The sequence below is a fragment of the Galendromus occidentalis genome, unplaced genomic scaffold (assembly GCF_000255335.2).
Source record: "Galendromus occidentalis unplaced genomic scaffold, Mocc_1.1 scf7180000077453, whole genome shotgun sequence".
Lineage (NCBI taxonomy): Eukaryota > Metazoa > Arthropoda > Arachnida > Mesostigmata > Phytoseiidae > Galendromus > Galendromus occidentalis.
The window spans coordinates 166469-190922 of record NW_003805441.1 but is presented as its reverse complement, the minus strand read 5'-3'; the positions used below and the strand labels follow the sequence as shown (position 1 = coordinate 190922).

Sequence of the window (24454 nt, the reverse complement as noted above, 5' to 3'; positions counted from 1 at the left end):
GCTTCATCATGATTCTGTTATGCTTTATTCAAGATGCAATGATTGATGTGGTTTGGGTCTATTCCACCTCCTACCTGCTGTCCCTGCTGTTGGTGGCGGTGGTGATGCTCGTTACCATTACCGTATAACACATAATATAGTACAAATCTTCTTCCACAAGGTCTTCTTAATGAATTACCACTGATTTCAATTGCTCTCAGTCAAAAACTTCAAACGAGAATATGACCTCACGCCGGTTTTGTTCTACGGCTTCTCCCCCCGATTTCCTTCCCGGCCGAACGGTGTCGTCGCCGAATTGAAGAGACGATCGATCGACTGGTCAGGGGGCGGGAGCTCTGATGGCGGGAATCAGGCAGCGAACCAAATTGAGTTTCCGTCCCCTCGATCATCAGGGGGTCACGTCCAAAGAGCTCGGAACTCGTCCAGCTCCGGAATTTGAGTTGTGATGATCCGTCGACATCGAGTTTCCTCCGAGTTCGGCAACCAAATGATCCCCGAGTGCCGACCGTGAGGGAGCTTGGTAGCGCCCCGAATTCGTATAGGCCATATTTTCTGCACATCATCATATTCGAGAAACACGTGTAACAATCGAGCTTGAGTACTTAGGTTACAGGTTGGGTGGGGATCGCTTGCGGAGAAGGAATCGACGCTCCCGACGTCTGGATCGTGTTGTTGTTGTTGTTGCTGCTGCTGTTCCCAGCCGCGCTGCTCGGTGTTCCGGAAACTGAGCTGCCGCCGGTGGATTCTATTTTCCCGCTGGTGGTGGTGCTTTTGGTTCCCTCGCCCGGCGATGACGATCTCGAGATAAGGGCTTCCTGTTCGTCTAGGAACTTGTCCATGTAGTCTCTGAAGAGAAAATTCGCTCGCTTAGTACTCAGAAGATGATCGATGGGATCGATATTCCCATTCCGCGTATTCATCACAGGGAAGCGCGTCATAGAGAGAGAGGAGAATGAGCTCCGCGGAAATCCTCCTCTGCGATACTCACGTCGTGCCAGGATGAAGAGCGTATTTCTTCTTTTCCAGACGGGTTCTAGACGTAAACACGTCGTGTCTCTCAGTTTTCTTCCACAAGTAGTAGAAATTCACAAGTTCCTTGACAGATCTACTCGTCAACCTGCTAGTCTTGATCGTGAAGAAGTCTTTCCCGAAAAGCCGGAGACCAGCTTCGAAATTCCGGCACTCTTCTTCGCTCCAAGGCGTCATATCGCAATCGCCATTCACAAAGCTTCCGGCACCCCCCGGAGGACCTCCGAGTTTTTGTCTCCGTAGAGCTTCTTCCACGCTGAAACCGCTCTGCTGCAGCAGCCAGAGAGCGCGTTCGTCATCTCGCACGTGGTTTCCCATCGGTAGAGGTTCTGCGTCGCCATTGAGCTCTTTGTTCGCGGCCGCTTGCCTGTGGGATTTCAGGGAGAGAATTTAGAAGACCCCGAGGGCTCTGGGAATGGAGGACTGAGCACAATGAATTCCTTCCATCGTGAGACTGTTTCGTCTCCCCGTGACCCGCGAGGAAATTTCGCTCCTCACCATTTGTCGTAATAGTCCACAACGGTTTGATCATCCATGTGCTCCGGCTCCCATTGGAGGATGTCCTCGTTCTCATATGGAGATACATCATCGTATTTGGCGAAAGACTCGGGAATATCAGCTTGGAAACTGGAGCCAACCTGTGGATGGAATATTTCATCAGACTCAGATTCTGAGGATCGTTACGATGATAGAGACCCACCGGCGACAGAGACTCCTGAGAGACACACACCTGAGCGATCCTCACCCAACCTACTGCCGCACCGTACTCACCTGTATGGTTTTCTTCCATCTTCTGTCATCCCTATCGTTGAACTCATCCTCATCCTCGTCATCGGTGGAATCTTGAGAGCCACCCCTGAAATGACGCGTCGATGAACCTCTACAATCTATGCATCATCAATGAGTCATTCTGAATAGATCCGATGCCGCGGACCGCCGAAGGGGATCACCCGAGTACTTTTCGCGGCATGAACAGAAACGGACCTGAGTAGCTGCGCGGTGCGAGAGGATCTCGTCAGAAATTTATGGGTGGACTCTTTCTTATCCTTAGGGTCTTTTTCTTTGCCGTCCTTCGTATCCGCACCGTCTTCGAGATCTTTCGGATCGTCGCCTTTGGAATTCATGCTCGGTTCGTCGTCTGTCTCATCGTCTGATGTAGACCGCCTGCTGCCTGTTAGGGGGGTGGGGGTTAAATAAGTAATCTCCCGATGAACATTCTTTCCGAGAAATCGGGTGAACACGGAGTCAACCGCTTCGACGACAGCGTCCCTTCTGAGCCGATAGCGGTTCAAGGGTCAGACTGACTCGATTTACTAACCCAGAGCAATCGGGGCGGGTTGATGATCGCCACCGTAACCGAACATTTCCTTCAGTTTGTCGATGGGCATATCTTGCTCGTTCTTGAGGAGTTCGAGTTCGTCGTCCTCTTCCTCGTCACCCCCTTCGAGTTCTTCTTCTTCGGCCATGGTTCTTTCATCGTCGAAGTCATCGACCATCATTTCCGCCGTCGGCTCGAAGTCCTGATCGCTGTCATTCCCTAAACATACGTGAAGCAAAATTTATGAGATCGCCGGATGGCAAGCTGTCTGAACGAAAAGCCATTGGGAAGCTCCGAGAGGGAGAACAGTCCGGAGGGATACGACGTCGGGTGTCGCCGGGCTTCCCAAGAAAGCCAGGCGGTCCGAACCAGCGAGCTCAATCGTTCAGTTCCTCATTGAAATGCTTCTTACCATTACTGGTTTCACTCGGATTGGGTTGAACAGCTTGCTGTGGAGAGAAAAATTTGGTGAGAAAGTGCTTATCTCGGGCTAAAATTACATGATTTCAAGCTCAATAGCGGCTCCGACAGTCAATCGGGTCTACGTTTCCCTCCTCGTATGATTGATTCTGAACCTCACGGGAGAAACGAGAAAGAACGGCGGAGCAGAATAACAGCGACACAATCTAAGTACATCCCCGGCGGCCCCCATCGAATCCTTTGCCATAACTCGCGTATCGAAAACTATCGCTCCGCAGACCACGCTGACCTCCGCGATACATTTGTCAAATCGGAGTCATTCGGAATTCCGGGATCGTGCACACTCCGCTCACATGCATTCCGGAGTACCTTCGGAATCGAGTTCGCTGCCGGCTCTCGGAAAAACCGGGTCCCATTAGACACGATCGTGAAAATCGAACCCATGATTGTGTCATGTTGAACCACCCTTATCCATGGAAAACTCGGGAGTCGGGGAGCAATGACCAGAGTCCGATCTAAAGACAAATGCGGGAAAAACTCCCAAACCGGCGTCCCATGGTTGCGGGAAGAGGAAGAATTGGCGCGGAAAATTTCTGGAAGTATTCGCCCGTCTCCTGGCAGGTAGCGAAGTGCCGGGAGAAGAGCGAATAGTCTCCAGCTTCAATGCTCGCTCTCAAAAAACGGCATGAGGCTTCTCGTATCGAGGTTTCGGTGATTCCCGGAAACCTACTTGTCAAACCTTTCGATAGATAACAATTCCGGAATTCCTCCGCAGAACAAGATGACAGCGAAAACTTGCCGCGTCATGTGTTCCACGAAGAAAGAGCGGTCTCTCGTCACAGGATAGATGTTTATCATGTGCCTGGAGTTCAGTTTAGAGACAGAAATAAGAAAAATTCCACCAACCTCCTCCGCCATTCTGGTGCTGTGTTTGTTGACTCTCGAGTGAACGATGATGCTTGTGATTCGAGCGAACGCTGAAAGCGAAATGAGCGCTTCATCGGGTGGCTTCCATTCTGCGTGGCGCCGAAACTCAAAAAAAACTCAGGCTCGCTCACTCACGAGGTGAGAGGAAAGGAACTCGACCGAACGAACTCTAGCGGTGAAGTCCCTCAAGAGACCGTGTCCTCCCCTTTAACTAGTCCGTGGGGCGGATAGAGTTCAATTCTCTCTCGGGTCGAGATCTCACGCATTGTGGGAGAGTGCGACCCCCTAATGAGCCTAGCGCCTCGTGAAGATCCTCGCAATCCGACCTGAGGAATTCGGACGAATGAGAACCCGGGGCTTCCATCGATTCGAATTTAATTAACCGGGGCGTTCGAGAGTATGCGTATTGGGTACTACGCGGACACGATAGAAGTTTCATGCGATGTCTAGCGACACAGTCTACTAAACGATGTGATGAAAGCATATTCATCATCTGTATGTACAGTCTTGAAAGACGATTGTAGTGTTTCTTTTCGTTGATCAGGTACAGCACGACTATATTCTAGCGAATCGCACTTGTGCGACCAAGAAAAATATCTTGTACATGGAACACTCGATATATAGGTTTGTTGGTCGGTTGACTGACTTTTTCTCGTATATCAGAACCCAACAAGCCTCGGATGTATAATTGCGATCCGCACAGGGTCGCCGTGACTAGATAAGACTCCTTAGCCACATCAATGATGATTCCCACCCACACACGGTATCACGCTAGACGTCCTCAGCAGCACAAAATTGGTGTCGTCACCATTATCATCCATCACCTACGCTGTTCCGACACATGCCGTCGTCACAAAAATCGACAATCAAAGTTCTAGCTATACACAGGAAATAAGGCGCAGGCTTGTTGCGACCGATGTTTTCAGTGATCGTCGTTAATGATGCTATCGTAATCCTTGATAGAGCTCTGATCATAGCTCTCCTTCATCTCTTTGATAATGATGGAGGGCTCGGATTTTCCAGTCATGCCGAAAAGAAACTGTCGACGCTTCTCATCACGATTGACTTCGGGGTCCGACGAAGATGAAACATTCAGGATTTTCGACTCGTCGTCTGAAACGGAACGAAGCCGCATGAACTTCTCCGAGAGCTCTCCTCAGGTCGAAGAAACACCTGAAATATGGTGAGAATCAGAGAGGCAGAGGGATTCGCGTCCTCAATTTTTCGGTGCCTCCGATTCCAAGAATGACGCGGGACTTCGTCGGAAATTCCTTCATCATGATTAAATCATGATATATGCTCCTCGAGGGGAGCTCGGCTATGTATTCAAATAGGGATAGGAGATCCCAGGACGTGGGTACAGATACTGTGCTCCGGGGAGGCGGCCGCTGCGTGTTCACAATGGCCAACCACACGAGAGTTCAGACTCTCCAGTCCTTAACGTTTCGGGGTGAAGAGGGAGCCTTACTTTCTGTCGCGGTTTCCTGGATGTTCATCGGGAGCTTATTGTCGTGAGCGGCATCATCTGGGGAGTTGGCACTGGTTGTCTCGGCGGTTCCGTTCCTCTGAAACTCGCCTCCGTTTGCGATTGTCGCAGTCGTTGAAATCAGAGTGGTTTTCTCCTCAACGGTGACTTCCGTCTTTTCTGTCGTCGTTTCAGAAACTTTCTGAAGACCTTCCAGACAAAGCGGATCATCTTTCAGCTCGTCAACGGGGTCTGAGAGCGTGACACCGTCCGCCGTGGCGGCAGCGGTGTCGCTCACAGGAGTAGTAGCAGCGACGGTGGCAGGATCCGGAGGGAAACGTTTCTCTTCAACGAGTGGAGGTTGAGAATCGTCCTGCCTCTTTTTCTTCTCAATTGTTGCATAAAGGGCCTCCACTTTGGGTTCTTGATGTTCGCGGTAGCTGGCGAGATGCGGATCAGCCGGCCCGATGTGAATGTTTTCTTTGACTTCAACTGTTTTCCCGTCGACCACGGTAGCTTCGGATGTCTTGACTTCCGTCTTCTCCGGAGTAGCCAACGTTGTCTCGGTTTTGATGGTTTTCGTGCCGGACGGCGACGTGATCGACTCAGTTCGAGTAACTATTGTGCTCGTCTCAAGATGCGGGTTGGGTGCTGTCTGTTTCTTGATGCTGGAAACCCCGCTACTGGAAATGGCGCCGAAGCTCGGATCCTCTTTAGTCACAACGATCGGCGTCCGCATACTCGTGGTGCGACTGGATATTTTCTGGTAGCGATGGTGATCGGTGATAGACTCAACGCCCGATGTGTCCGAAAGCTTCTCGCTTGACACCGTGTGGGTGGAGACGCCCCGGGTTCGTACGGGTCTCCGGACCAACATTCGTTCGGTCCAAACCTGTCGAAGATAGATTTTTCCTCATTCGGGGTCTAGGGTCTCTCCTTAATCGCGCTCTTCACAATGTATGGAGAGGCCATGAATTTTCGGAGGAGCACTCTGACGGGGAATATCATTTCGGATTATCATGACGAAATGGCATAATTTCGAGGAGGAAGAAATTCCGTCGGATGCTCAGCGGAAGGACTAGGGAATATCGAAAATTGTCAATTTATTCGGTTCCTCGGGGATTTCCCAATCTCTTTTGGGACTCCGAGGGGTGCGGACTTCGGAGGGATTTGGGATTTAGCTTTCCCGACTGCTCGTGGTGAAGCAACATGAGCTGGAGGGCCTTTCGGAACTATCTCGGTCTCCGGCTTGGCATTCGACGGATTGAGTGAAACTTCTTTGTCATGCTTGGCCTTCTTCACTTCCTCCGATGATCGACACTGTACCTTGTTGAGGATGGCTTGTCGCTCCAGCTCTCGCGCGGCAGCGCTCTCTTCTTTGTCTTGTGCGGGTAGCAGAGGCATGAGTCGACCGATGTCCTGGTTGAGCACCTCATCAAGACGATCGAAATACTTCTGCTTCTTTGGCTTGATTCTCGAGAAGTCGTATTGATTCAAATACCGCCGGAGATCTTTGAGATTCGGGAAGTCCCCAAGAGGGATCTGATGCTCTTTGGACAGCTTATCGCAAATCAAAGCGAGGTCCCGGATCAGAATCCTGCGAATTCAGCGGTATTACTCAGAATATCGATCTCCTTCATTGGGGCAGCCTAGAGCCTGAAACTGCTTCCAGATTTCAACTTGAGCGGGAACATTCCGATCGTTTCGGACTCAAGTCCTCTGATCGACAAACCACTTACTTTTTCTTGCGGACAGCGCCTAGACCGAAGGTCGGCATACGTTTACGTAGCTCAGCCATGATGTAGGCATGGATGCGCACGTTTTTAGCCCGACGGACGAGGTCGTTTAATTTTCTCAGATCGCCATCCCTGGACAATGTGTAAATATCGATAATTAGGTCTGCTTCCTCATCTTCGAAAAGATGCCTGTTCTCCTCATGACGCCAAGGATTCTCCCAAAACGATCCGATGTAAACGCGGGCAGCCTCGGGCGTCGCCATGACCTTGGAAGAGAAAGTGTGAGATTGAAGTCTCCGTTTACTCATTGTGAAATCAATGGGGAATGCACTCAGAACCGAGGCAATCCTCGGTTCTCAGGGAAATGCACTGCAATCTCACCGACCTTCCCTAGAGACCACATAAGGGCTCCGTAAACTCGCATGAGTTGTTGAGTGTTGACGGTATCCGATTTATTCAGAACTATTCGGATCTTATCTTCGAAACCTTAGGAGTAGAGAAGTCCTCGTATGAACAAACCGTACTAAATTCGACTCGGAGGGGTAGAAATCTCTTTTCCTTCGAAAGAATCACCTTTGACCATGTCGATCGCTCCTCTGAGCTCATCCGAAATGTCCAACTTGTTTATGTCGAACAATAAGATGATTCGATCACACCGCTCGGCAAACCACCTGTCGATTCATGATTCGAGTCAGTTCGAGCCTCGATGAAAATTTTCCTCATCAGACTGCCTCTCAGAGCGAGGTTGAAGGGTATCAGATAGAACACTGGAGGGGCTCCGTAGTAAGAGATATGTCTGACACGATACCTGAGCACGGCGGTGAGGTCATAGCCTCGCTCCTTTTCGCCCGACAGGATACCGGGGGTGTCGACAAGTGTGACTTTCTCTAGGATCTCACATTTGGCAGTTGCTAGTTGAAAACGATTCAGAAACTGACCACCGAATCTTGCGAGGGTCCCGAATTGTTTGCTTTTGTCGACCACCGCTGCATTTCCTAGAATACAATTCGAAATCATTAGCGTACATCTCATTGTCGTCCATCGAGGGACCAAGGAGCAGCTGCCCCTCCCGCCCCGGCAAACCATCGTGGAACAGCTCTCAGAAGTAATCTTCCAGCCAAGTCTTCCAGCTCACCAGGGATAATTCCTTCTTCTTCGCCGTACTCTACCACGATGAAATTGTCGGTCGTTGGTTCGGGGCCGATTCGCATTCCGGGGTATTCTTTCCCCAGAATGTATCTGATGAAGGATGTCTTCCCCGTGGAATATTCGCCGAAGAGTAACACTAACGGCTTCGATTCGAAGTACGCGGGCTCGAGCGGTGTCGACGCAAAGTCCTGGAATGGAACCGAGGTCATTTCGAAATGAAGAACCCGCATGAGAGCGAGGAGCGAGCCCCAACACTGATGGACGTACTGACCTCATAGTTGTAGTGTTTTTCCAAGGGGTGGATTTTCGTACGGTAAATGTCGTTGAGAGCGTCTGCGACGATGACTTCATTGCCCTTCCTGATCCTCGCATCGTAATCGCCTCTTTGCAAGGTGAAGCATTTCGGTATCGAAGGCATCTCTAAGGCGATCGGCTGTGGATAAACATCAAATCTTGATTATTAACAGTGGCTTTGATCACGCGTCTCGCCACCACGGAGCCGCAACACTTGCACTCGGTAGCGCGACAGAGTTGGGCAAAGAGCACAGACTACGGCGAGCGGTTCTTCAGCGAAATCAAACGCGTCGTTGTCCTCGAATCGTGAATGTGACATTTAGAATAATAACTGTTCTACGGCCAGCGAATCTCACACGTTTGCAGCGCAGCGACCTAACTAATCGTAAGGAGCGCTGGAGAAGCCCCTGCCGCTCGAAGGCGGAGAGATTCTGAGCCCGGTAGCTCTATCCTGGAACTCAGGGGGATTTTCTGTCTCTACAGAACTCAGTCAGCGGCATGAAATTGCTCCCCATCGATTTCGGTGCTTCATTCTAACACCCGACGATTGTGACTCTATCGAGCGCGTATCCGAGCATACCGAAGTGTCAGCAGCCTTCAGAATGGTCCAAGGTCAGACACAACCGTCTCGTTCTTGCTCAGAATCGTACTCGACTGACTGAGCAGCATTCGCACCGCCATGACATCAACAGAATTCTCGACCGTGGAATTGTTTTTCCACGGCTGAAGCCGTAAATGGGGTACAACGATGTCATCGCAACCTCACGCTGCCCGCGGAGGAGCGCCGTCAGAATCTTGTAATCTTCGGATTTCCTTCTTCCCGGATTTCGCACCGAAGTGAAGAGGGAGGCGTGCAGTCGATCTGATCATTGTTCAGAAAGTTTCGTGTTGAAGACGAATTCTTCTCGCTTCTAATGTATTTGGCATCCGAACCCACACAGTCGTGTCCAGACAGCACCTGCGACCTGCCGCGCCGTCCCGACGGAGAGCTGCCGATCATCGTTGTAGAACTTCATAAACAAGCCTTTCCTTCAGAATCAAATCAACCAGAACAGACGCCGCAGTCAGTCTCCGAGATCGCGGACAACCAAGCCGAGAGGGGATCAGATCACAAGCGAGCTAATTATTTCGGGTCGATCGATCGCGTGATCTCGAAGTGGTAATTTGAACTTCCGAAGGACGATAATCAACGCCCTGGTCGAGTCGGACATCGAGAATGCGGTCAACCCCAGCGAAGCATTTCTGCTCCTGCCGGAAGCCTGTAACATGTCTCACTAGCGGATATGAATGCTTCCGAAGTGGCATGGGCATGTCAAGCCCGTCGTGATGATGACGGCGCACATTCAGCCGATTGTGTCGAAGCGCGCGCTGGTCGGCGTCAGCGCTCGGGAACCGCAGTCTGTGACAGCAGGAATTGACAATCTAACCAAGAGGCTTCGGGCGGGAAAGATCTCCTCCGGGCCCACTCCATCGAGAGACCTCTTCAATTATGCGCGTTCAGAGGCAACAACAACCTCGAGTTGATCGCGGAAATTCGGAGGGTGCGGATGGCACGGCACGAGATGCCCTCCCAAGTGAGTGGCTGCATCCACCGATGGGATCCCCGCCGTCAGGAGCTCGTTGAACCCTCGAACCGAAGCGAGTGGAAAGATCCAATCCACTCTACATTTTGACAAAGTCCTAAGAGAGCCCTCGAGAGCGTCCCTGCCCGGAATTTCGGACACACTTCCTATTCTCTCGCACAGCACGATGATGATCGGCGAATAAAAATGATAGGAACCAGTTAATAGATGCTGCTCTGGCTCGGTTTACTTCCAAATACTCCCTCAGAGTTCATCGCCTTGTGTCTAACGATCCCGAGGCCGGTGATTCCCGGGTTGGTTTGTGCTGATTCTCGAAGGGCTCCTGTGTTGTTGTCGGCTGCGTGGAGGCAGCGGTCGACGGCGGGCCATAGTCAGCCGGTCAGCCTGGCCGGTATGTTTATCCTTGTGCTGTTTAGGGAAATGCTCGGTTTTCCTCCGAGCTTGTTGATAGCGCTGCCAGTGCTCTCACCCACTGACATGAATGTGGAATGCGAATAAATTCTATGGCCGCCGTCTTCTTTTTTAGGAGCTCACTCTGGAAGAAGCAAGACAAACTCACTCCTCCGACCCTGTTCTGGTTCGTTTAACTCACTGAGTCCCGCTCTCAAAAATATGGCTTCCTTGTCGCTGTTCCCACTCAATCCAGGAAATGTTCTCGTCTAGGGTTCGGCTACGATCCCTGCATTCCGGAGCTAAATATTGTAGACGCTGAGTCTCGACACACAGGGATGAACTTGATGCTGAAACCGAAGTCTTCGACAGCTTCCTATGGCTTGACGTGAATTTGTTATGCTTCGGCCCCTCGCGAAGCTGCGGTCGAGGAGGCGGACGACCGTTGCTACGCCCTTGCTGACCATTTCCCTAATTTCGGTTACTGCTCGGAGGGGCGCCACCCAAACACGACAGAGCTCCTGGCTCATTAGAGGTAGAGCCGAGGAAGCTGCGGCTTGGAGCTTGTGGTCGGAATCCAGTGAAAATCTTATTCGTTGAAAGTAGCTTATGTCGAGCGAGGTCGGCATGTCAAATCGGAGTCGGTCGGGGAGCGATGTCCCGCCCCACTAGAACATTGACCGTTCAAAAATAGGATATGACGTTAGTTTTGAGCCATTCGCAGACAGGAGTTCAACTCTGTCAGATGGCGGGATGCGCGGAGAAACAATGTTCTGTTTCATGTCCAGTCTCGGACGTCTCCAACGTAGCTGTCGTGACTTGTCGTAAAGATCCATGAAGATCAAGGATAGAGATCAGGTTACCCTTTCAGGCAGATCGGTACGAGTGCAGCTCACAGTCACTATCTCGTTGTCTCTCCGAAACCACGAGATGGAAATAGTTTCACGTGTGGTAAATGGAAGTTGCTAACGTCTTTACGTGGATTGAGTCACCGCCCTACAGCCTCCCCCGGGCGGACAAGCTGTCTTTTGATATCTCCTTCGAGGGAAAACGTCGATCCACCGCTAATTAGTACATTGTACGTGACATATCGAACCTCTCATTCTAGTAATTAGAAGGGGGCCGCATGATCTAGATGGAGAGAGTGAGAACGAACGTCTACTCGAGGAGTCCGCCGTTACTACTCTGGACCGGTCACCGAGCAAAGTGATCATGATGCCGACTGGTTCCCTTGGAGGTTAATGTCTGCCGTCGCTTTCCTTACGACTGCCGGTGCTTGATCGCTTTCTCAGTGGCTCGCTTTCATGCCTGCCTGCCTGACTGCTCGTTTCAGTGTCGGACACTCACTGGCCCGGGCTGAACGATCTCTCATCAGCGCTCCAAAGCGTCTCTATGATGTGATTGTGTGATGTATGACATCATGATGTGTAGCAGCGGAACACTCTCTCCGCGGATCAGATTTTTGTTTCTCCTGTGGTCAGTAATCTCTCAGTCCCCCGGGTAAGGGGAGCGTGACCGAACACCGACGATATTTTTGTCGTATCGAATCTTTCTCTCCGACGTGATGGGCAACGTTCCGTCTTCCGAGCTGTCGGCATCCTCGAATCCCAATGCTGATCCCATCTCTCCGCTTCTCGGGGAAGATGCCCTCCAGAATCTGTCAGCGGCTTCCTGAGACATTGAATGAAGGGGCACGGGACTGCGATCGGCCTGGAGATTCTAACTGAGGTCGAAGGATTCAATGATGTTCGAGCGCACGCTCATACGCCGGCTGGTGCTCACCTCATTCTTTCTTCCCGCACTCTCCCTCCAATCTATAGCCCGCAGAGAATACCATCACTCTCAGGGAGCATGACTCGCAATCTAATCTTCGCTTTCGCCGCACAATCATCAGTCATTTTCGATACTCTTGGTGTACGAATGTTGGTCAACCTAGAGAAGCTCTCTCACGTAGATCAGCACTTGCCGCGTCGCTGCGCCTTGGGAATACGAAAGCTCGTGCCAACAGCAGCGGGAGCTCCCGCAATAGGCAGCATTTCTTCCGCACCACAGAAGACGATCTCATGCGTTTTCGGAACGCGACCCTCGCGCAATACGGCCCGGAAGAATCCCTCGGTCAAACATTTGGTGGACGAGCTCGAAGCTATCTTTGACGGCCAGGATTCTTTGACAGAATCGAGAGTCACTGATTAAAGAAGCTACTCGGAGTGAGCTCAAAACAAGAGGCTCGAGTAGATCGAGAGTCGTAGTTTCAGCGACATGTTCTGGAATAGGTGCCGCGAGAGGGCATTCAGACAGCTGGCATGCTCGTTCGCTCTTGCAGTATTGCCTCAACGTTGTCATTTCTAGCTCATGATTTACTAATGCTGCCTGTCGGGGAACGTCAGCGAGTAGTCGACAAAGCGTCTCAGAAGACACATTTCAGAGAAGTTTCCTCGATCCGCCAAGAGGGAAAGTTTTTTTGTACCGCGCTGATATCAGGAAACATTCCCGAACCGATGTGGTAACGATAGGCTTCTACTCCATAGCTCAATGTTTGCGTCGCGTCGTCGTCGTCGTCTGTCAGCGTTGTTGCAAGGGATTCGTGGGGGAAAGGGTGAAACAAGTGAATTTCTAGCGTGCGCTCGAGACTTTGCTGGCGGCTCTCGAGCCTGATAAACTCCGATGCCGCGCAGTCGAATTATGCCGAGGAATTTCTGCTCGGGAACGTTTCTTCAAAACCGACGCTCTTAAAGCCATCATCATCAGCACCCATTCTCAGCGAGATCTTCCCGAATTCGATAATTCCGCTGGGAGGAGTCTCACGATTATTTTTTTTCGGACGGCAAAAGAAAACTCCGCAAATCTGTGTGATCCCTCTTGAGAGTCGGCTTTCTCGAGAAACGGAATCAACCTTAGGAAAGCGCCAGCCACTCGAATCGCGATTCATTGACGAGATCATGGTGCAATTACATGATTTTAAAGAATTCGTAGCCAATATTCCGTATAACTATAATGGAAATGTTCTCGCAGCTCACCGGGTGATCCTCTGCGGGGATGTTCTCAGACGTTCACACAGGGTACGAATTATCCGTTACCACGATCGCTTACTTAAATGTCTATTTGTATCACTCTCATCTGTCGGTCTCAGCTCATGGTAACTCGCCGCTGCGAACAGGGCAAGCAACCGACCCTTCGAACGGCTCTGTGGCGGCAGCTATTACAGCTCATACAGTCTAGGTCTACCGTGGGGAGGGCTCGAGAGGGCAAGGGAGTCGTAGTCGGCCAGCGACCAGGTTAGGCGCTGTTGTTGGTCAATCAGTGTTGCGCTGCCTGAGCCTTTGACCATTACTGGGAGGGATCGATTCTAGAGTTTCTTTTCCGCTTTTCTCAAGCAGAAGTGCCACCCAGAAGTCGTTTGAAACTGCTTCTGTGTGCCCTTGACTCCGCGGCCAGATCGGCCATGTTATGAAGATTCAAGCGTGGAAGAGGGAGCTGCAGCGCCAAGCTCAACATGCGAAACGGACACTGGGCTCACTGATGACAGCAGGTATCTGGCTGGCAGCAGTCGAGTTCCAGAAATCTATGGTTCTAAGCAGGAGTATCCGGAGTTCATGCGATATTCAGGTGCGATTTGCAACTCGGAAGATGGTGGGGGGATGTAATCTGGAGACTGACACTGATCACAGATACTGGCCTCCATACTGCGACGAGCAGGAATCAAATGGAGTTGGCTTCCCGCGACGGATAGGAATTATATTTCCGGATTTTTTTCACTTCTGCAGTCGCTGAACTATCTCACGCCCCGGAGCGATGCTATGCCTCGCGGTAGCCTGGGCAGAAATCCGGGACTCAGTCTCGAACATGGTTTACTTGGAGAATATCCACCTATATGAAGAGATTCGCTTCTTGAAATTATTCTTGCGATCCAAAGTTCCACTGCTCCTATGGCTGCCGGAGTTCTCATCGGTTCCCCTCGACGCGACGCACGGCAGGAATGGCCACCGGGGGGATCTGTCGGAGCTGACGAGATGGTCTTGCAGAGCGGCTCCAGTCAAGAAACCGGAAGGTTGCGGAGTGCCCTACTGCAATTCGTCGGAGGATAGACCTCGCTCCCTATGGGGAAGATCGATGTTCCGTAGGTACTTCAGTCCATACGGAGACACATGTTTTCATATATAGTAAAGATCAAACTATGCATCGATACTGAAAACCTCCATTCAAGACCGCGAGTAATCATTCAAATCCGAGCACATAGCCGATATGACGCCCGTTCAATACCCGAAAAACCTATCGATTGAAAACTGTGTACATTAATCGGTACCGCATTTTTCCTTAATAAAAATGAGATCTTCTGCTACCGAAGAGTTGTCATCGCGATCAGGGCTCTGTATTACTCATTATCCTCGAGCTTCCGCCGTACACTTCTATCAAACGTAACCATCGATCTTGTGCGTCTATTTTCGAGCAGGACAACATTGGCTGCTAGTATTCTGGGGGATGGAATCGGAGGGAAGTCGACCGCTCTCCTTGGGATTACTGATTTCGATTCAGGGCGAAACAGTAAGATCTGAAAGCTCACTGAGTCGCGTTACTCCTGGTAGGAGCACAAGACAACGACGACGCGACGGTGAGTAGACGGCAGAGACTAGTCAGTCCCGTCGATCACCCCGAACGAATATATTTTACCATCGGGTTGTGCGAGTCGGTGACTAGTGAACAACCGCGGCATGCCAAGCCTTTCGACGGATCATGACGATGTGACTGAGTGGTGAGTTTATACTTTTCGTTGATTAGAGGGAGGGGGTTGCGCGAACGCAGACCCCCCACTACCAAAAATTACATGCCCCATCTTTCCCAGTTTGGGAGAGTGGCAGGTCTCAACCCCGCCGAAGTGCAATGGCGAGGCCTCCTCCTGGGGTCTCCACCTTCATGATCATGGAGGTCCCGGCACCAGGTAAGTATGATTTCGTCAGCGGTCCCGCAGCTCAAGAGACGTCTCGATTCGGGGCTCTGACTGCTACAGGAATTCGCACCTCATCCAATTCAGATCAATTGTCTGCAGAGCTTGACAGAGTTCTCCCGGCCGGCCGCTTTTTGAAGGCTCGAGTCGGCTTTGTATAAGTCTCGAAGTCATCTCCATGGCGTGAGTTTCTCAAAACGCAAGAATAATCGCCTAATTTTTAGTCCGAGAGCCGGCGCCTGGCTGTAGCCAGACACGCCAGAGATCTCAAGCGTGTCTGGGATCGAACGCCGGTTCTCCTTGAAAGTCTCAGTCAGCTTCGCTCTTCACCTTCCCAAGACGTACGACAGAAGCTGAGAACAGCACCCGAGAGTCCCGAAAACTCCTGAGGACCTTCTCCGTGCCTGTGGTACAAGCAACCCAAGAAGTCGGCCGAACGTGAACCTGCAAGGGAATCCGACGGGCTACGACGATCGCGTGCGCGATGTGTTGAAAGCTCGTTTTACGCCAGTGGTTGACTGATTCCACCTCCGGGAATCCGTCCACGAGAACTTTTTCACCCTGGTGTGACCAACCTGTCGCAATACCGCCATGGGGATAAACATGGAAGACGAGGAGGAAGTGAGGCGGTATCTGGAGAACCTGAACATCGAATATCAGTTCAGCTGCTACAAAGAAAATAATGGAGAAGGGTGCTGTCTGTTGGGGGAGTTCATGCAGGTCGTACGAGAAGATTACCGGAAAGCTTCCGCAGCTTTCAAGAAAGGTTGTGACCAACATAATTTCCCCAAAGCTTGTTTCAAATACGGGGGTGACTTGTTCAGAGGTCGAGGGGTGAAGAAGGATCAAGCAAAAGCTCTGGAATATCAGAAAAAGGCTTGTGATCTCGGCTGGAAAGAAGGGTGTCTAGTCGCTGGTTACCAACTCGAGGATTTGGCTACCGACGGCGACATATTGGCAGCAACCGAATATTTCAAGAGAGCGTGCGATCTCAACTCAGACGAGGGCTGTGACCGAGCATCTGCGATGTATCACAGAGGGACGGGACCGATACCGAGGAATCTACAGAAATGTGTGGACTACGCAGTTCGGGCGTGCGATCTGGGGCACGCTCAAGCTTGCGCTAATGCTTCCTTCTTGTATAAACAGGGTATCGACGGTGTTCCGAATATTGCAAAGTCGGAGGAGTACAAGAAAAAAGCTCTGGAGATCCAGATGCAAGCGAGACGGAATAGAGGTTTTCAGATGGAACAAGGGATAGGAGAACCAGAGTGACTCTAATAAAGTGAATGAGGTTGATGCCAGCTGGTGTAGGCTCATATACCGTGTGAAAGTCTCACACTTAGGAAATAAAAGGCCTTCGTTCGATCCATGCATATTATCCATTGATATCGATGCTTCGAAGGAATGAGAGCGTCATAGGTAGGTAATATGTCGACTCTGATCGGTCCTACGACCCCTGATGCTGAGTTGCAGACTCGTCTTGGATCGGGGTGGATTCTGAAGTGGAATCGGATGTCACATCGAAGGGCTCCAGGGAGAGGCTCGCTGCGTGCAGTCCGTACTTCCCGAGCTCCATTTGAATTTTCCGGGAAGTCCAAATAATGTCGTGGCCGAGGCACAGGCTCACACTGACCAAGAATGACTTCGAATGGGAAAAGGCCGATGCATACTGTTCGACCTGGAACGAAGTCGACTTATTCAGCTCGATTGCCCGATCAGCGAGGTCGCATGAATTATCGGTTCATTCAGAGCTTCTTCCCCTCGAGAGCTCCTCCTACCTGGAGCTCGTAAAATGATATCATCATGTTGAAAACGAAGAGCACGAAATGACACCACAGCATGAGTTGGTGGTATCTCGCATCGATGAGCGAAACCGAGTTCTCAAGATGGAATTCGCTCCACGAGAGGTTGTGGATGACTACGCCGTGGAACAGAACGCATAAAACTCGGAGCCCTTCCCCGAGGATGCCCTGGGACTCTCGCCTTGGTCTCGAGAGGGATCTCACATCGATGATTAGGGCGAGGAGGTGACAGAGTACATCGAGGGCTCTGAAATTTTCAAGTACTCTGCGTTTGCAGAACCAACGAATTTCGCGTTTTCGGAATTCACTGCCGGATAGTTCTTGCACTGTCGGATTGACCGCTGAGACAGACTCGATTTCGTCGTTCATCAGGGACATCGGTAACTGGAAGCTCGACAAAAAGCATGAGAGCGAAGTCATGGGGTAAATGCTACTTATCCGACTCCGCTCCTGCGTTCGCGTCCTCCGGAGTCCGGAGCATCGGAGCGAAATTATCATTGAGTGACCGCTCTGCTATTCGCCATTACAGCCCACTATCAAGTAATATCGCGGCCACCTGAGTGACGAACCCTACAGATGGATTCCTCGGACATTTCCGAATTTTATTCTATCAACAAGAGCTGATCATCAGATTCCGGATATATTCTTAACTCGTCCGCCATGAAATTGAAAACTATCGGCTCGTGATGCTACCAGATGGCTCTAGTGATCTGAAGAAAATTTTCGGGCTGAACCACCCAGCCAAGGTTTGCCGTCCAGGGTAGTCTTTTCTAAATCGCTTCCGAGAACGGATCCAGAGAGGGACTGTAACCAGGAGCATCGAGGCCGACATCCCTCGGCAAGAAGAATTCGAATAGTTCTCCTGGAACTTACGCTTCTGCAGCACTGAGTTAACGTCACAAGAGCGGAGGGTAACTGAATTGCGCCTCCCCACCTGATTGACTCCGACTCCGTTGAGCAACTCTGGGAAAAGCAGTCTCTAGATTGAAACCAGGTTCCGGGCTTGTTCCCAGGTTCCGGAGTCAATGAATAGCAATCTTTTCCAGATCCTGTATGGCCGGATCGAGTATTGACTGATTTATAATAAGAGATTATTCAGATATAGCTGGCAAAGCGTTTGGAACTTCATAATCCAATCGACAGCCGAAGCTTTGAAGGTCCCCCTCTCGACCGAGAACAAGCAGACTAATTCGGAATCGGGTTCCACCCGGCCCATCAGACTTCCTATGGATTCTGGCAGCACGGCTCTTGGAATACGGTCCCGAGCATCGTGGCTACATCATGCTAGACGATGAGTTACGATACCGGCTCGAGAATTATTCTGTCTAGACTCGAGACTCAGTCAGTCGAGATTCGGATCTCTCATATTTCTGAGGATAATGACATTCCTGTGGAGATATGTGGAGACCTCGGGGGGGAATTCAGCATCAAGACACGACTTGTGGCTCACGAGATAAAAACACATTTTATTTATTTACATTTTACCCTCACTTGAGTTTCCTCACTCTATTTGGTTACGGCTTCAGCCTCGGCGAAGGCTACGTCCGCCCAGAATTTACTCCCGTACTGTTGCTCAATGTCGACGGCTACGGAATGAGTCGCTTTGTCTGGAAAGAGACTCTCCAGGGTAAACGATCGGTAGTGGAGATACATCGAGGAGGAACTATCAGACCTGAATTGACCGCCTGATTCTCACCATAGTCTTGAGTAAACTCCAGGGGGAACTCGAGAAATTCATCCACCGCGATGGTGTCGGCCGCCTTGATAACACCAATAATCTCGACGACCTGTCGGTCAGAAGTAGTATAGCAAGGTAAGAGAAGGAGCCGAAAGCTCCCGGGAAAAGTCCTTGAAGTTTACGAATTGCCCACCTGGTTCACCAAAGAGTTTTCCGGCTCCTCATTGAAATTGATTTTCACCGTCATACCGCAAGCCGACTCTAGCTTGCATTTGGTGCCGTTGGCCTGTAATGAATTTCTATCAGACAGAGACTACACGGATCCGCATACGAATTCAAGTCGGGGGGGAAAGTGTGAACCTCCCCCTTCTTCCAGCCGAACACATCCTCCAAGGATCTCTAGCACTCCTCGGAATCGAAAAAGCTTTTTAAATGCATCAATTCCCACCTCCAAGATTTTCCCGATGATGGAAACTCTTTTCCCCAGATGATCCTTGAGGAACTTGCCGGTCACACGCATGTTGATACAATTTTCCTTAACTGACTACGTCAGAGGGACTTGATTTTCGATTGAGCTGAAATCGCTCTTTTTTGGCGCAAAGTATCGTGTCCAAACACATGCTCCTTGTGGTGAGACTGATGGCGCGAAAATTCAAAAAACGGCCGCTCGTCTAATTTTCGGTCAACGGAGGCAGCGGTAAGATTAATTCCGCTAGATAGATTCTCCAATGTCTCGCTCTACAGCGGCTCCGGTTCCCTGCGGCGGGCCAGTGGCTCCTCATGGTGACACACTCTTCACACGTCAGTGGAGATTCAACATTCAACATCAGCTTATTGCGAAACATCGTTCTTTGATAACTTCGGAAGCCTGGAGCCATGGGGCCACATCCCTCAGTTTATCCTTCGCGTTTCCCCCACGAGGGAATCAACTGTCAATTCTCGGTCGGTGGAAACAAACCACAGACGCAGTCATTAATGATCCTACTATCAGCGAGATCAGGCGACCTCGACTAGCTGCCCTTATAGCCCTCCTCCGTGAGCTAACCTCTCACATTCGCACTGCCTGATCTCGCAATCTTCTTCACGCCAGCCGTTGAACTTATCTGAGGGAAACGCAAGATCTAACTCATCCTGAGTGATTTCATGGTCGACGCCTCGCCCATACGGAGCTTTCGCCATCGAATCGACCAAGGATCGATTATCATATCATTATCTTCAGCTTCTTTTTCGGAGCTCAGAGGTCCCTTGACCACGCTCCTTAACTTCTTGAGTGCCATGGACTGACGGGCCTCCTCATGCTGTACGACGACCATTCGGTGTAAATTTTCTCGCAAGAATCGAGCGCCGCCTCTGCCGACACTCACCGTCGTCGATGCATACGCGGGTACCACCATGACCAAACCGCAGCAGCAATGGAGAAGATCAGCGTCATCATCGTCATTCTATAGAACAGAATAACATCGCCGGTTGAGCTTCCCGAACTGCACAGCTGAAAAGCACTCGATTCGGATAAGTTTCGTAGAATGTGGCTCACGGCGCGCAAACGTCTCCTAGATGTCTCCGCAAAACAGCTGAGAGTGGCGCATGATGCATCTAGGCTCCTGTCGCGGCCTCAGTCCGCCAGTTACGCCACCAGATTCTCTTCGGAAAGCACACAAAAAGCACTCAAGGATCACAACACCAATTTCGGTTATGAGAAAGTGAGCGAGGACCAAAAGGTCGGTAAGATTGGTGATTGTGATCACGTAGGCTTTGATCAGCCCTGGTTGTTGAATCATGAGATATCAGGCTTCCCGGGGACTCTCTGCCTCCTGTCTCGTCTCACTGAGTTTCTCGCCGACAGCAACAAATGGTCAAAGGAGTCTTCAATTCGGTTGCGTCGAATTATGATCTGATGAACGATGTGTCTTCGCTCGGCATCCATCGTTGTTGGAAAGATCACCTGGTCGAGAAGATTCGTCCGGTGCCCGGTATGAGGCTTCTCGATGTTGCCGGCGGTACAGGAGACATAGCCTTACGTTTCATCAAACAAGCCAAAATCAATGGACTACGATTGGGGATTCGGAGCGAGAAGCCAACTGAGGTAAACTTGAGAAATCTCCTCCCCCTCTCCACCCAGCCCGAGAAGAGCCACAAGAGCTCCCCAGATATTGCACCACCTGAATTAGGAGAAAAATCCAATTTCAGGCAGTCGTCTGTGATATAAACTCGGCTATGCTGGCAGCCGGGAAAAGTCGCCCTGGTATTCCCAGAGGAGTATCGTGGCTTGAGGGTAACGCGGAGGAGCTGCCCCTCGAAGCCGCGTCGTTCGACGTGGTGACGATAGGGTTCGGCATTCGAAACGTGACCCATATCGATCGCGCGCTGGCGGAAGCTCTGCGGGTTCTGAAGCCCGGAGGCCGTTTCTACTGCTTAGAATTCTCTCAGGTCGAGAATCCGCTTTTCTCAAAGTAAGTTTCTCGGAAGCAATTTCTTATCCTGGGCGGATCATCGATGATGACCCGCCTCCGCAACATGAGCAATTGATTACTTTTCAGAGTTTACGACCTGTATTCGTTCCAAGTCATCCCTGTCATGGGTCAGATTTTCGCCGGCGATTGGAAATCGTATCAATACCTTGTCGAGTCAATCCGGAAGTTCCCCAGTCAGGATGTATTCTCCGAGATGATCCGGAGCGCTGGATTCAAATGTGTCTCCCACGAAAACCTTTTCAATGGCGTCGCCGCGATACACGTTGGTTTTAAGATATAGTAGGCTCTTCGCTGTTTGAAATCGAAGCGCTTCCATAGGCTGTAATATATGTTCAGAAGAATAGAACTCTGATGGAGTTGATGTGCGTTAAGAACGGAGAAGCTCATGTTTATTGATTTCTCTCAACGATGACTTAGAATATATACAGACTATCTTTACAAGGGTGTAAAATGCTCCCCATCCGAAGGGAATAAGGAAAGATTCCTCCGAAGAAGAAATCAGAGCAACATTAGCCCAGCAGATATCGCTTCGCCAAACCCTGCGCTTTTTTCTCGAAAGCCGGTGATTTGATCTCCGTGTTGTGAGTATAGAACGGATTCAAGGCGTGCTGTAGGGGATCAGAGGTTATTTCGCATGGCTGACCTCGGCATATTTCAGAGCATCGGTGATCAGATTTCAGAGGGCAAAAGATGTCGGCTCACCTTCGTATAGATCTCGTACATTTCTTGGAAGAACATTTTAATCCCGTCGTCGTTCTTGACGTTGTGCAGCATGAGGAAGCGCATTTCTGTGGGAGAAATACGCTGCCATTACGGAAAGTCATTTCTCCGACATCGCTGGATGATTCCCATTGTACTCACTGCTGGCCGTGACGAATGCTGACACGTTCCATTGGTTGAATTTGTCGACGGCTTTCAGGTACATCGACGGATTTTGCTGGGCATGGAGGTCCACGAGATCCAAGGCGGCATGCGCTACGAACTGATTCAAGTAACGACCATTATCTTCTCTCTGCAAAATGCGGGAAGGAACAATCCAGTTGAGGTTTGTGGCGAGAACTTGAGGCTTTGATCTAGGGAGCTAGGGCTCTGCTCGACTGAATCATTTGGCCAACGTCATGACAAGGGCGAACGGAATCGAGAGACTTCAATCCGCAAAGCCATCAAAAAAAACATATCCCGAACAAACCTTCTCGCCCTTCGCCTGGAATTCCATCTCGAAAATCGGATTGTCCTGTAGGGCCACTATCACGAAGTAGTATGAGGACATTCTCGAAGAAATAAGGTTGAGCCTCGAGCTCAACGGAGATTTGTACTCGGAATCGGCGAAGCCCACAGCCACAGCCCCACAGTCCACTCAGTCGGCAGTGCTTCTCAGAGATGTTGACAGTCGGCCTATCTGTGTGGAGTTGGACTTAAAAGGGGAGAGGGGTTCGGGTTGGATTATACCCGAGCTCGCGTTGCCAAGTTGCCATACAGGCTGAGAGGAGAAGACATGCCGAGGCCCCGCCGCTCTCGGCTGCCAATGGCACAGCGGCGCGAAAATTTGAATGCGAGAGCTGAGTCCCATTCTAGCCATTCTTTCTGTCTTTCTGTCCCATTCTTGTGTTTCTGTTTCCATTCAGCCATCCTTGCTGTTGACGGACCCAGATGAGTCACGGTCACGGGTGCACATTCGCTCCATCGCGGATTGCGAGCGTAAAGGCGTATTGCGGCCCGTAGCGGTGCCGATCACGGATCTTCGCTTTTCTGAAGTCTTAACGGAACCTGGTGCAGAGGTTTCTACATCATCATCTCAAGCGGTTTGTGGTCGCTCTCTACGCGGGGGTTATTCCGTCCGGAGACGTAATAATGGAACCCGGTGCATCCGGACAAGATTGCGAGCAAGTCCTTCTCGATTTGTGCGTATTTTTTGTGGGTAGCTGTGAGGGTTCTGCTCGCGTAGGCCAGCGGATGTGTTCCCTCGGAACCCTCCTGCAACAGCACTGCTCCGACTCCAAACTGAGCCGCGTCCACCGACGGGACGATCGGCAACTCCGGTTAAAAATATCTTAGGACGGGGGCAGACGCCATCGCCTCCTTCAAGCGTTCGAGGGCCCGCTGCCGCGGGTCCTGCCAAACGAAGGAGGTGTCCCCTCTGAGTAGTTCTCTTAACGGGGCCGTGATGTCGGTGTGAGAATCGATGAATTACGAGAAATCCGTCATGCCAAGGAAACCTTGAAAGTGCTTGAGGCAGGAAGGCACCTTTATCGAGCGTATGTCATCGATCCGACTTTGATCGACCTGTCGAAGATCACATCGAGGAACTTGACGCACTCTTTACCGATCTTGCACTCTCGTCTGTTGAGCACCATTCCTGAATCCACGCATCGTTTGAGAACTCTTTCCAGGCGGCCGTCGTGTTCTTCCTCCGACCTTTCCCATACGAGTATGTCGTCTAATATCCTCATCTCAAATATCGTCTCCACGGGCAAACTCAACGCCGAGGAACCTCTCCGATTCCCACGCCTCATTCGGAGAAAGAAAATCAATCGGAAGAATCATTGAAATTACGTCCACCTAAGAAGTCTTTCTTGACCAATGTGCGTCGCGAATGACTGCGCCTCTTCCCTCGGTAAATGTACCTCCAAAACCTCCTATGGAACACCGAAGGCTGTACGACACCTCGATTCGACATGCCGATGGAGCCCACGATGAATATGGCGTCGCAATTCCCGCTTATCGAGGGAGAGCCGAGTCGTGGCTACTGACACCAGACGCAACCCGATTCTGCAACAGATTCTGGCAGCGGCGGCAGTCTCCAGTCGCCTCGCCGCAAGCGCTGCATATTCCGCCCGAAGTATTCTCTGTCGATCGCCTGAAAAATCGGTCGTTTATGATCCAGTTCAAACTCCTCGTGAATAAGCGCCCAGAGTGTCTTCCAGTGAAGCGATTGACGTCTCTCCGCAGAATGGCTGCCGGAAACCCCGACCAAATCGTGGAGTCGTCAAATCTGACGGATGCCGATTGCGAGAAGGCGCTACAGCTCCTCGTCGGATGCTATGGACACCAAGAAAACGACACCGAGAGGATCCTATCGAATCCTCGCAGCCATACACGGATGCGCAACCGAATCCCAAGACCTGCCGAAGTTGAGGTAAGCCGTGACATAGGCGCAGTCTAACATCGCTCCGGCTGCGAAGGAAATCCAGCTCTCTTGATTCGCTCCGTCGTCGTCGGAAGCCGCGCTCCCCGCGCGCATGCGCCA

The 24454-nt window shown here is 51.0% G+C and overlaps 6 protein-coding genes and 1 non-coding gene across 7 annotated transcripts; 2 read left to right on the top strand and 5 right to left on the bottom strand.

The window, feature by feature from the left end:
* Positions 1-71: 71 nt before the first annotated feature.
* On the bottom strand, positions 72-3704 carry LOC100905535 (mesoderm induction early response protein 1). Its single transcript, XM_003743940.2, has 8 exons — positions 3674-3704; positions 2760-2796; positions 2348-2566; positions 2014-2200; positions 1801-1885; positions 1528-1667; positions 989-1396; positions 72-846 (listed from the first exon to the last, which is right to left on the bottom strand). Exons 1-8 carry the CDS (start codon positions 3683-3685, stop codon positions 603-605), a joined length of 1332 nt encoding a protein of 443 aa, XP_003743988.1. The 5' UTR covers positions 3686-3704; the 3' UTR covers positions 72-602.
* A 912-nt stretch (positions 3705-4616) lies between these two features.
* Positions 4617-8462, bottom strand: LOC100905388 (EH domain-containing protein 3). Its single transcript, XM_029111628.1, has 9 exons — positions 8316-8462; positions 8031-8232; positions 7704-7890; positions 7469-7566; positions 7281-7381; positions 6899-7161; positions 6486-6756; positions 5163-6051; positions 4617-4807 (listed from the first exon to the last, which is right to left on the bottom strand). The coding sequence occupies exons 1-9, from the start codon at positions 8460-8462 to the stop codon at positions 4617-4619; spliced, it is 2349 nt and encodes a 782-aa protein (XP_028967461.1).
* Positions 8463-15090: 6628 nt separating this feature from the next.
* On the bottom strand, positions 15091-15255 carry LOC114828256 (U1 spliceosomal RNA). Its single transcript, XR_003777107.1, has one exon. It is a non-coding gene; the product is annotated as a U1 spliceosomal RNA (small nuclear RNA).
* A 459-nt stretch (positions 15256-15714) lies between these two features.
* Positions 15715-16528, top strand: Coa7 (Cytochrome c oxidase assembly factor 7). Its single transcript, XM_003743938.2, has one exon. The coding sequence runs from the start codon at positions 15845-15847 to the stop codon at positions 16526-16528; it is 684 nt and encodes a 227-aa protein (XP_003743986.1). The 5' UTR covers positions 15715-15844.
* Positions 16529-18504: 1976 nt separating this feature from the next.
* RPA3 (Replication protein A3) lies at positions 18505-19339 on the bottom strand. Its single transcript, XM_003743908.2, has 4 exons — positions 19185-19339; positions 18930-19022; positions 18755-18845; positions 18505-18665 (listed from the first exon to the last, which is right to left on the bottom strand). Exons 1-4 carry the CDS (start codon positions 19254-19256, stop codon positions 18565-18567), a joined length of 357 nt encoding a protein of 118 aa, XP_003743956.1. The 5' UTR covers positions 19257-19339; the 3' UTR covers positions 18505-18564.
* Positions 19340-20175: 836 nt separating this feature from the next.
* Positions 20176-21557, top strand: Coq5 (ubiquinone biosynthesis protein COQ3, mitochondrial). Its single transcript, XM_003743907.1, has 4 exons — positions 20176-20454; positions 20580-20819; positions 20924-21186; positions 21274-21557. The coding sequence occupies exons 1-4, from the start codon at positions 20260-20262 to the stop codon at positions 21485-21487; spliced, it is 912 nt and encodes a 303-aa protein (XP_003743955.1). The 5' UTR covers positions 20176-20259; the 3' UTR covers positions 21488-21557.
* Positions 21558-21579: 22 nt separating this feature from the next.
* Trs20 (trafficking protein particle complex subunit 2) lies at positions 21580-22610 on the bottom strand. The gene is made up of 4 exons (XM_003743906.2): positions 22397-22610; positions 22069-22219; positions 21910-21995; positions 21580-21815 (listed from the first exon to the last, which is right to left on the bottom strand). The coding sequence occupies exons 1-4, from the start codon at positions 22475-22477 to the stop codon at positions 21717-21719; spliced, it is 417 nt and encodes a 138-aa protein (XP_003743954.1). The 5' UTR covers positions 22478-22610; the 3' UTR covers positions 21580-21716.
* Between the last annotated feature and the right edge of the window lie 1844 nt (positions 22611-24454).